Consider the following 12,500-nt stretch of genomic DNA (forward strand, 5'->3'; position numbering starts at 1 on the left):
TCCACCTCTGTCTGAGTCTTTACCAGCAGCTACACACCTCTGTCTGTCTTTACCAGCAGCTACACACCTCTGTCTGAGTCTTTACCAGCAGCTACAGTAGGTTACACACCTCTGTCTGAGTCTTTACCAGCAGCTACAGTAGTTTACACACCTCTGTCTGAGTCTTTACCAGCAGCTACAGTAGGTTACACACCTCTGTCTGAGTCTTTACCAGCAGCTACACACCTCTGTCTGTCTTTACCAGCAGCTACACACCTCTGTCTGAGTCTTTACCAGCAGCTACAGTAGGTTACACACCTCTGTCTGAGTCTTTACCAGCAGCTACACACCTCTGTCTGAGTCTTTACCAGCAGCTACAGTAGGTTACACACCTCTGTCTGAGTCTTTACCAGCAGCTACAGTAGGTTACACACAGCTGTCTGAGTCTTTACCAGCAGCTACAGCAGGTTACACACCTCTGTCTGAGTCTTTACCAGCAGCTACAGTAGGTTACACACCTCTGTCTGAGTCTTTACCAGCAGCTACAGTAAGTTACACACCTCTGTCTGAGTCTTTACCAGCAGCTACACACCTCTGTCTGAGTCTTTACCAGCAGCTACAGTAGGCTACACACCTTTGTCTGAGTCTTTACCAGCAGCTACAGTATGTTACACACCTCTGTCTGAGTCTTTACCAGCAGCTACAGTAGGTTACACACCTCTGTCTGAGTCTTTACCAGCAGCTACACACCTCTGTCTGAGTCTTTACCAGCAGCTACAGTAGGCTACACACCTCTGTCTGAGTCTTTACCAGCAGCTACAGTGGGTTAAACACCTCTGTCTGAGTCTTTACCAGCAGCTACAGTAGGCTACACACCTCTGTCTGAGTCTTTACCAGCAGCTACAGTAGGCTACACACCTCTGTCTGAGTCTTTACCAGCAGCTACAGTAGGCTACACACCTCTGTCTGAGTCTTTACCAGCAGCTACAGTAGGCTACACACCTCTGTCTGAGTCTTTACCAGCAGCTACAGTAGGCTACACACCTCTGTCTGAGTCTTTACCAGCAGCTACAGTAGGTTACACACCTCTGTCTGAGTCTTTACCAGCAGCTACACACCTCTGTCTGAGTCTTTACCAGCAGCTACAGTAGGTTACACACCTCTGTCTGAGTCTTTACCAGCAGCTACAGTAGGTTACACACAGCTGTCTGAGTCTTTACCAGCAGCTACAGCAGGTTACACACCTCTGTCTGAGTCTTTACCAGCAGCTACAGTAGGTTACACACCTCTGTCTGAGTCTTTACCAGCAGCTACAGTAAGTTACACACCTCTGTCTGAGTCTTTACCAGCAGCTACACACCTCTGTCTGAGTCTTTACCAGCAGCTACAGTAGGCTACACACCTTTGTCTGAGTCTTTACCAGCAGCTACAGTATGTTACACACCTCTGTCTGAGTCTTTACCAGCAGCTACAGTAGGTTACACACCTCTGTCTGAGTCTTTACCAGCAGCTACACACCTCTGTCTGAGTCTTTACCAGCAGCTACAGTAGGCTACACACCTCTGTCTGAGTCTTTACCAGCAGCTACAGTGGGTTACACACCTCTGTCTGAGTCTTTACCAGCAGCTACAGTAGGCTACACACCTCTGTCTGAGTCTTTACCAGCAGCTACAGTAGGCTACACACCTCTGTCTGAGTCTTTACCAGCAGCTACAGTAGGCTACACACCTCTGTCTGAGTCTTTACCAGCAGCTACAGTAGGCTACACACCTCTGTCTGAGTCTTTACCAGCAGCTACAGTAGGCTACACACCTCTGTCTGAGTCTTTACCAGCAGCTACAGTAGGTTACACACCTCTGTCTGAGTCTTTACCAGCAGCTACACACCTCTGTCTGAGTCTTTACCAGCAGCTACACACCTCTGTCTGAGTCTTTACCAGCAGCTACAGTAGGTTACACACCTCTGTCTGAGTCTTTACCAGCAGCTACACACCTCTGTCTGAGTCTTTACCAGCAGCTACACACCTCTGTCTGAGTCTTTACCAGCAGCTACAGTAGGCTACACACCTCTGTCTGAGTCTTTACCAGCAGCTACAGTAGGTTACACACCTCTGTCTGAGTCTTTACCAGCAGCTACAGTAGGTTACACACCTCTGTCTGAGTCTTTACCAGCAGCTACACACCTCTGTCTGAGTCTTTACCAGCAGCTACACACCTCTGTCTGAGTTGAGGCTGCTGTGGTGCTCATTATAGACTATTTAATTCCCTTCATCTGACCATCGGAGTGTCTTCAACAATCCTGCATGTCAGTTCAGTGCACAGCGTAACAGAGAAAATAACATATTTGACAATACATTTATTTGTAAATATATTTAGTAGAAAATACACGCTTCTGTCTGTATCAGGCTAGGTCATCTCCAAACCCCCCCTAGAACCTCCTGTCCAACCTGGTCGTAGTTCTAACCCCTAGTCCCTAACCCCTAACCCCTAACCCCTAGTCCCTAACCCCTAACCCCTCCTACCTTGTTCTTGCTGTGGCTGAACAGATCCAGAACCTCCTGTCCAACCTGGTTGTAGTTCTACCCCCTAGTCCCTAGTCCCTAACCCCTAGTCCCTAACCCCTAACCACTCCTACCTTGTTCTTGCTGTGGCTGAACAGATCCAGAACCTCCTGTCCAACCTGGTCGTAGTTCTAACCCCTAGTCCCTAACCCCTAACCCCTAGTCCCTAACCCCTCCTACCTTGTTCTTGCTGTGGCTGAACAGATCCAGAACCTCCTGTCCAACCTGGTCGTAGTACTTATCCAGAAACTTGTGAACCTACAGAGAGATGACTCTGTCTGAGTCTTTACCAGCAGCTACACACCTCTGTCTGAGTCTTTACCAGCAGCTACACACCTCTGTCTGAGTCTTTACCAGCAGCTACACACCTCTGTCTGAGTCTTTACCAGCAGCTACACACCTCTGTCTGTCTTTACCAGCAGCTACACACCTCTGTCTGAGTCTTTACCAGCAGCTACAGTAGGTTACACACCTCTGTCTGAGTCTTTACCAGCAGCTACACACCTCTGTCTGAGTCTTTACCAGCAGCTACAGTAGGTTACACACCTCTGTCTGAGTCTTTACCAGCAGCTACAGTAGGTTACAAACCTCTGTCTGAGTCTTTACCAGCAGCTACAGTAGGTTCACACCTGTCTGAGTCTTTACCGGCAGCTACACACCTCTGTCTGAGTCTTTACCAGCAGCTACAGTAAGTTACACACCTCTGTCTGAGTCTTTACCAGCAGCTACAGTAGGTTACACACCTCTGTCTGAGTATTTACCAGCAGCTACAGTAGGTTAAACACCTCTGTCTGAGTCTTTACCAGCAGCTACAGTAGGTTACACACAGCTGTCTGAGTCTTTACCAGCAGCTACAGTAGGTTACACACCTCTGTCTGAGTCTTTACCAGCAGCTACAGTAGGTTAAACACCTCTGTCTGAGTCTTTACCAGCAGCTACAGTAGGTTACACACAGCTGTCTGAGTCTTTACCAGCAGCTACAGTAGGTTACACACCTCTGTCTGAGTCTTTACCAGCAGCTACAGTAGGTTACACACCTCTGTCTGAGTCTTTACCAGCAGCAACAGTAGGTTACACACCTCTGTCTGAGTCTTTACCAGCAGCAACAGTAGGTTACACACCTCTGTCTGAGTCTTTACCAGCAGCTACACACCTCTGTCTGAGTCTTTACCAGCAGCTACAGTAGGCTACACACCTCTGTCTGAGTCTTTACCAGCAGCTACAGTAGGTTACACACCTCTGTCTGAGTCTTTACCAGCAGCTACACACCTCTGTCTGAGTCTTTACCAGCAGCTACAGTAGGCTACACACCTCTGTCTGAGTCTTTACCAGCAGCTACAGTAGGCTACACACCTCTGTCTGAGTCTTTACCAGCAGCTACAGTAGGCTACACACCTCTGTCTGAGTCTTTACCAGCAGCTACAGTAGGTTACACACCTCTGTCTGAGTCTTTACCAGCAGCTACACACCTCTGTCTGAGTCTTTACCAGCAGCTACACACCTCTGTCTGAGTCTTTACCAGCAGCTACAGTAGGTTACACACCTCTGTCTGAGTCTTTACCAGCAGCTACACACCTCTGTCTGAGTCTTTACCAGCAGCTACACACCTCTGTCTGAGTCTTTACCAGCAGCTATAGTAGGCTACACACCTCTGTCTGAGTCTTTACCAGCAGCTACAGTAGGTTACACACCTCTGTCTGAGTCTTTACCAGCAGCTACAGTAGGTTCCACACCTCTGTCTGAGTCTTTACCAGCAGCTACACACCTCTGTCTGAGTCTTTACCAGCAGCTACACACCTCTGTCTGAGTTGAGGCTGCTGTGGTGCTCATTATAGACTATTTAATTCCCTTCATCTGACCATCGGAGTGTCTTCAACAATCCTGCATGTCAGTTCAGTGCACAGCGTAACAGAGAAAATAACATATTTGACAATACATTTATTTGTAAATATATTTAGTAGAAAATACACGCTTCTGTCTGTATCAGGCTAGGTCATCTCCAAACCCCCCCTAGAACCTCCTGTCCAACCTGGTCGTAGTTCTAACCCCTAGTCCCTAACCCCTAACCCCTAACCCCTAGTCCCTAACCCCTAACCCCTCCTACCTTGTTCTTGCTGTGGCTGAACAGATCCAGAACCTCCTGTCCAACCTGGTTGTAGTTCTACCCCCTAGTCCCTAGTCCCTAACCCCTAGTCCCTAACCCCTAGTCCCTAACCCCTAACCACTCCTACCTTGTTCTTGCTGTGGCTGAACAGATCCAGAACCTCCTGTCCAACCTGGTCGTAGTTCTAACCCCTAGTCCCTAACCCCTAGTCCCTAACCCCTAACCCCTAGTCCCTAACCCCTCCTACCTTGTTCTTGCTGTGGCTGAACAGATCCAGAACCTCCTGTCCAACCTGGTCGTAGTACTTATCCAGAAACTTGTGAACCTACAGAGAGATGACTCTGTCTGAGTCTTTACCAGCAGCTACACACCTCTGTCTGAGTCTTTACCAGCAGCTACACACCTCTGTCTGAGTCTTTACCAGCAGCTACACACCTCTGTCTGTCTTTACCAGCAGCTACACACCTCTGTCTGAGTCTTTACCAGCAGCTACAGTAGGTTACACACCTCTGTCTGAGTCTTTACCAGCAGCTACACACCTCTGTCTGAGTCTTTACCAGCAGCTACAGTAGGTTACACACCTCTGTCTGAGTCTTTACCAGCAGCTACAGTAGGTTACAAACCTCTGTCTGAGTCTTTACCAGCAGCTACAGTAGGTTCACACCTGTCTGAGTCTTTACCGGCAGCTACACACCTCTGTCTGAGTCTTTACCAGCAGCTACAGTAAGTTACACACCTCTGTCTGAGTCTTTACCAGCAGCTACAGTAGGTTACACACCTCTGTCTGAGTATTTACCAGCAGCTACAGTAGGTTAAACACCTCTGTCTGAGTCTTTACCAGCAGCTACAGTAGGTTACACACAGCTGTCTGAGTCTTTACCAGCAGCTACAGTAGGTTACACACCTCTGTCTGAGTCTTTACCAGCAGCTACAGTAGGTTAAACACCTCTGTCTGAGTCTTTACCAGCAGCTACAGTAGGTTACACACAGCTGTCTGAGTCTTTACCAGCAGCTACAGTAGGTTACACACCTCTGTCTGAGTCTTTACCAGCAGCTACAGTAGGTTACACACCTCTGTCTGAGTCTTTACCAGCAGCAACAGTAGGTTACACACCTCTGTCTGAGTCTTTACCAGCAGCAACAGTAGGTTACACACCTCTGTCTGAGTCTTTACCAGCAGCTACACACCTCTGTCTGAGTCTTTACCAGCAGCTACAGTAGGCTACACACCTCTGTCTGAGTCTTTACCAGCAGCTACAGTAGGCTACACACCTCTGTCTGAGTCTTTACCAGCAGCTACAGTAGGCTACACACCTCTGTCTGAGTCTTTACCAGCAGCTACAGTAGGTTACACACCTCTGTCTGAGTCTTTACCAGCAGCTACAGTAGGCTACACACCTCTGTCTGAGTCTTTACCAGCAGCTACAGAGGTTACACACCTCTGTCTGAGTCTTTACCAGCAGCTACACACCTCTGTCTGAGTCTTTACCAGCAGCTACAGTAGGCTACACACCTCTGTCTGAGTCTTTACCAGCAGCTACAGTAGGCTACACACCTCTGTCTGAGTCTTTACCAGCAGCTACAGTAGGCTACACACCTCTGTCTGAGTCTTTACCAGCAGCTACAGTAGGTTACACACCTCTGTCTGAGTCTTTACCAGCAGCTACAGTAGGCTACACACCTCTGTCTGAGTCTTTACCAGCAGCTACAGTAGGTTACACACCTCTGTCTGAGTCTTTACCAGCAGCTACAGTAGGCTACACACCTCTGTCTGAGTCTTTACCAGCAGCTACAGTAGGCTACACACCTCTGTCTGAGTCTTTACCAGCAGCTACAGTAGGCTACACACCTCTGTCTGAGTCTTTACCAGCAGCTACAGTAGGCTACACACCTCTGTCTGAGTCTTTACCAGCAGCTACAGTAGGCTACACACCTCTGTCTGAGTCTTTACCAGCAGCTACAGTAGGCTACACACCTCTGTCTGAGTCTTTACCAGCAGCTACAGTAGGCTACACACCTCTTCCTGAGTCTTTACCAGCAGCTACAGTAGGCTACACACCTCTGTCTGAGTCTTTACCAGCAGCTACAGTAGGCTACACACCTCTGTCTGAGTCTTTACCAGCAGCTACAGTAGGTTCCACACCTCTGTCTGAGTCTTTACCTGCAGCTACACACCTCTGTCTGAGTCTTTACCAGCAGCTACACACCTCTGTCTGAGTTGAGGCTGCTGTGGTGCTCATTATAGACTATTTAATTCCCTTCATCTGACCATCGAGTGTCTTCAACAATCCTGCATGTCAGTTCAGTGCACAGCGTAACAGAGAAAATAACATATTTGACAATACATTTATTTGTAAATATATTTAGTAGAAAATACACGCTTCTGTCTGTATTAGGCTATGTCATCTCCAAACCCCCCCTAGAACCTCCTGTCCAACCTGGTCGTAGTTCTAACCCCTAGTCCCTAACCCCTAGTCCCTAACCCCTAACCCCTAGTCCCTAACCCCTAACCCCTAGTCCCTAACCCCTAGTCCCTAACTCCTAACCCCTAGTCCCTAACCCCTAGTCCCTAGTCCCTAACCCCTAGTCCCTAACCCCTAACCCCTAGTCCCTAACCCCTAACCCCTAGTCCCTAACCCCTAGTCCCTAACCCCTAGTCCCTAACCCCTAGTCCCTAACCCCTAACCCCTAGTCCCTAACCACTAACCCATAGTCCCTAACCCCTAGTCCCTAACCCCTAGTCCCTAACCCTTAACCCATAGTCCCTAACCCCTAGTCCCTAACCCCTAACCCCTAACCCCTAGTCCCTAACCCCTAACCCCTCCTACCTTGTTCTTGCTGTGGCTGAACAGATCCAGAACCTCCTGTCCAACCTGGTCGTAGTTCTAACCCCTAGTCCCTAACCCCTAACCCCTAACCCCTAACCCCTCCTACCTTGTTCTTGCTGTGGCTGAACAGATCCAGAACCTCCTGTCCAACCTGGTCGTAGTTCTTACCCCTACTCCCTAACCCCTAACCCCTAACCCCTCCTACCTTGTTCTTGCTGTGGCTGAACAGATCCAGAACCTCCTGTCCAACCTGGTCGTAGTTCTTATCCAGAAACTTGTGAACCTACAGAGAGATGAAAGATGGTATAAAGCAGGAAGAAACGATACTGTGAAGCCATCTACTGTAGGATCTATTTTGGTCTGTGTCATTTAATGTGTTGTGTATATGTTGTCTGTCGAGGGAAGCTTTCACTTGTTTTGGTCACTAGAGGGGGGCATGTTGGGAGGTTTCCATGACAGAGGGCTCTATACAGTGTTTTGGTCACTAGAGGGGGGCATGTTGGGAGGAGGTTTCCATGACAGAGGGCTCTATACAGTGTTTTGGTCACTAGAGGGGGGCATGTTGGGAGGTTTCCATGACAGAGGGCTCTATACAGTGTTTTGGTCACTAGAGGGGGGCATGTTGGGAGGAGGTTTCCATGACAGAGGGCTCTATACAGTGTTTTGGTCACTAGAGGGGGGCATGTTGGGAGGTTTCCATGACAGAGGGCTCTATACAGTGTTTTGGTCACTAGAGGGGGGCATGTTGGGAGGTTTCCATGACAGAGGGCTCTATACAGTGTTTTGGTCACTAGAGGGGGGCATGTTGGGAGGTTTCCATGACAGAGGGCTCTATACAGTGTTTTGGTCACTAGAGGGGGGCATGTTGGGAGGTTTCCATGACAGAGGGCTCTATACAGTGTTTTGGTCACTAGAGGGGGGCATGTTGGGAGGTTTCCATGACAGAGGGCTCTATACAGTGTTTTGGTCACTAGAGGGGGGCATGTTGGGAGGAGGTTTCCATGACAGAGGGCTCTATACAGTGTTTTGGTCACTAGAGGGGGGCATGTTGGGAGGAGGTTTCCATGACAGAGGGCTCTATACAGTGTTTTGGTCACTAGAGGGGGGCATGTTGGGAGGTTTCCATGACAGAGGGCTCTATACAGTGTTTTGGTCACTAGAGGGGGGCATGTTGGGAGGAGGTTTCCATGACAGAGGGCTCTACACAGTGTTTTGGTCACTAGAGGGGGGCATGTTGGGAGGTTTCCATGACAGAGGGCTCTATACAGTGTTTTGGTCACTAGAGGGGGGCATGTTGGTAGGAGGTTTCCATGACAGAGGGCTCTATACAGTGTTTTGGTCACTAGAGGGGGGCATGTTGGGAGGTTTCCATGACAGAGGGCTCTATACAGTGTTTTGGTCACTAGAGGGGGGCATGTTGGGAGGAGGTTTCCATGACAGAGGGCTCTATACAGTGTTTTGGTCACTAGAGGGGGGCATGTTGGTAGGAGGTTTCCATGACAGAGGGCTCTATACAGTGTTTTGGTCACTAGAGGGGGGCATGTTGGGAGGAGGTTTCCATGACAGAGGGCTCTATACAGTGTTTTGGTCACTAGAGGGGGGCATGTTGGGAGGTTTCCATGACAGAGGGCTCTATACAGTGTTTTGGTCACTAGAGGGGGGCATGTTGGGAGGAGGTTTCCATGACAGAGGGCTCTATACAGTGTTTTGGTCACTAGAGGGGGGCATGTTGGGAGGAGGTTTCCATGACAGAGGGCTCTATACAGTGTTTTGGTCACTAGAGGGGGGCATGTTGGGAGGAGGTTTCCATGACAGAGGGCTCTATACAGTGTTTTGGTCACTAGAGGGGGGCATGTTGGGAGGAGGTTTCCATGACAGAGGGCTCTATACAGTGTTTTGGTCACTAGAGGGGGGCATGTTGGGAGGTTTCCATGACAGAGGGCTCTATACAGTGTTTTGGTCACTAGAGGGGGGCATGTTGGGAGGTTTCCATGACAGAGGGCTCTATACAGTGTTTTGGTCACTAGAGGGGGGCATGTTGGGAGGTTTCCATGACAGAGGGCTCTATACAGTGTTTTGGTCACTAGAGGGGGGCATGTTGGGAGGAGGTTTCCATGACAGAGGGCTCTATACAATGTTTTGGTCACTAGAGGGGGGCATGTTGGTAGGAGGTTTCCATGACAGAGGGCTCTATACAGTGTTTTGGTCACTAGAGGGGGGCATGTTGGGAGGAGGTTTCCATGACAGAGGGCTCTATACAGTGTTTTGGTCACTAGAGGGGGGCATGTTGGGAGGAGGTTTCCATGACAGAGGGCTCTATACAGTGTTTTGGTCACTAGAGGGGGGCATGTTGGGAGGTTTCCATGACAGAGGGCTCTATACAGTGTTTTGGTCACTAGAGGGGGGGCATGTTGGGAGGTTTCCATGACAGAGGGCTCTATACAGTGTTTTGGTCACTAGAGGGGGGCATGTTGGGAGGAGGTTTCCATGACAGAGGGCTCTATACAGTGTTTTGGTCACTAGAGGGGGGCATGTTGGGAGGTTTCCATGACAGAGGGCTCTATACAGTGTTTTGGTCACTAGAGGGGGGCATGTTGGTAGGAGGTTTCCATGACAGAGGGCTCTATACAGTGTTTTGGTCACTAGAGGGGGGCATGTTGGGAGGAGGTTTCCATGACAGAGGGCTCTATACAGTGTTTTGGTCACTAGAGGGGGGCATGTTGGGAGGTTTCCATGACAGAGGGCTCTATACAGTGTTTTGGTCACTAGAGGGGGGCATGTTGGTAGGAGGTTTCCATGACAGAGGGCTCTATACAGTGTTTTGGTCACTAGAGGGGGGCATGTTGGGAGGTTTCCATGACAGAGGGCTCTATACAGTGTTTTGGTCACTAGAGGGGGTTATGTTGGGAGGTTTCCATGACAGAGGGCTCTATACAGTGTTTTGGTCACTAGAGGGGGGCATGTTGGGAGGAGGTTTCCATGACAGAGGGCTCTATACAGTGTTTTGGTCACTAGAGGGGGGCATGTTGGGAGGTTTCCATGACAGAGGGCTCTATACAGTGTTTTGGTCACTAGAGGGGGGCATGTTGGGAGGAGGTTTCCATGACAGAGGGCTCTATACAGTGTTTTGGTCACTAGAGGGGGGCATGTTGGGAGGAGGTTTCCATGACAGAGGGCTCTATACAGTGTTTTGGTCACTAGAGGGGGGCATGTTGGGAGGAGGTTTCCATGACAGAGGGCTCTATACAGTGTTTTGGTCACTAGAGGGGGGCATGTTGGGAGGAGGTTTCCATGACAGAGGGCTCTATACAGTGTTTTGGTCACTAGAGGGGGGCATGTTGGGAGGTTTCCATGACAGAGGGCTCTATACAGTGTTTTGGTCACTAGAGGGGGGCATGTTGGGAGGAGGTTTCCATGACAGAGGGCTCTATACAGTGTTTTGGTCACTAGAGGGGGGCATGTTGGGAGGAGGTTTCCATGACAGAGGGCTCTATACAGTGTTTTGGTCACTAGAGGGGGGCATGTTGGGAGGAGGTTTCCATGACAGAGGGCTCTATACAGTGTTTTGGTCACTAGAGGGGGGCATGTTGGGAGGAGGTTTCCATGACAGAGGGCTCTATACAGTGTTTTGGTCACTAGAGGGGGGCATGTTGGGAGGTTTCCATGACAGAGGGCTCTATACAGTGTTTTGGTCACTAGAGGGGGGCATGTTGGGAGGTTTCCATGACAGAGGGCTCTATACAGTGTTTTGGTCACTAGAGGGGGGCATGTTGGGAGGAGGTTTCCATGACAGAGGGCTCTATACAATGTTTTGGTCACTAGAGGGGGGCATGTTGGTAGGAGGTTTCCATGACAGAGGGCTCTATACAGTGTTTTGGTCACTAGAGGGGGGCATGTTGGGAGGAGGTTTCCATGACAGAGGGCTCTATACAGTGTTTTGGTCACTAGAGGGGGGCATGTTGGGAGGAGGTTTCCATGACAGAGGGCTCTATACAGTGTTTTGGTCACTAGAGGGGGGCATGTTGGGAGGTTTCCATGACAGAGGGCTCTATACAGTGTTTTGGTCACTAGAGGGGGGGCATGTTGGGAGGTTTCCATGACAGAGGGCTCTATACAGTGTTTTGGTCACTAGAGGGGGGCATGTTGGGAGGAGGTTTCCATGACAGAGGGCTCTATACAGTGTTTTGGTCACTAGAGGGGGGCATGTTGGGAGGTTTCCATGACAGAGGGCTCTATACAGTGTTTTGGTCACTAGAGGGGGGCATGTTGGTAGGAGGTTTCCATGACAGAGGGCTCTATACAGTGTTTTGGTCACTAGAGGGGGGCATGTTGGGAGGTTTCCATGACAGAGGGCTCTATACAGTGTTTTGGTCACTAGAGGGGGGCATGTTGGGAGGAGGTTTCCATGACAGAGGGCTCTATACAGTGTTTTGGTCACTAGAGGGGGGCATGTTGGGAGGTTTCCATGACAGAGGGCTCTATACAGTGTTTTGGTCACTAGAGGGGGGCATGTTGGGAGGAGGTTTCCATGACAGAGGGCTCTATACAGTGTTTTGGTCACTAGAGGGGGGCATGTTGGGAGGAGGTTTCCATGACAGAGGGCTCTATACAGTGTTTTGGTCACTAGAGGGGGGCATGTTGGGAGGAGGTTTCCATGACAGAGGGCTCTATACAGTGTTTTGGTCACTAGAGGGGGGCATGTTGGGAGGAGGTTTCCATGACAGAGGGCTCTATACAGTGTTTTGGTCACTAGAGGGGGGCATGTTGGGAGGAGGTTTCCATGACAGAGGGCTCTATACAGTGTTTTGGTCACTAGAGGGGGGCATGTTGGGAGGAGGTTTCCATGACAGAGGGCTCTATACAGTGTTTTGGTCACTAGAGGGGGGCATGTTGGGAGGAGGTTTCCATGACAGAGGGCTCTATACAGTGTTTTGGTCACTAGAGGGGGGCATGTTGGGAGGAGGTTTCCATGACAGAGGGCTCTATACAGTGTTTTGGTCACTAGAGGGGGGCATGTTGGGAGGAGGTT

General features: G+C 49.9%; 1 protein-coding gene across 1 annotated transcript in view; it reads right to left on the bottom strand.

Annotated features, from left to right (window-relative positions):
* Positions 1 to 2,698: 2,698 nt before the first annotated feature.
* The window catches only part of LOC311115595 (uncharacterized protein), a gene marked incomplete at both ends in the record, with an annotated part of 61,528 nt that continues 51,726 nt past the window's right edge, over positions 2,699 to 12,500 (bottom strand). Inside the window, 3 exons of the mRNA XM_084190756.1 lie at positions 2,699 to 2,797; positions 4,891 to 4,968; positions 7,677 to 7,754. Of these exons, the coding sequence (XP_084046882.1) occupies positions 2,699 to 2,797; positions 4,891 to 4,968; positions 7,677 to 7,754 (255 nt within the window). The remainder of the gene's footprint in view (positions 2,798 to 4,890; positions 4,969 to 7,676; positions 7,755 to 12,500) is intronic.

The sequence above is a fragment of the Coregonus lavaretus genome (genome assembly GCF_964263955.1).
Source record: "Coregonus lavaretus genome assembly, contig: HAP1_SCAFFOLD_145, whole genome shotgun sequence".
In the NCBI taxonomy this organism is placed as follows: domain Eukaryota; kingdom Metazoa; phylum Chordata; class Actinopteri; order Salmoniformes; family Salmonidae; genus Coregonus; species Coregonus lavaretus.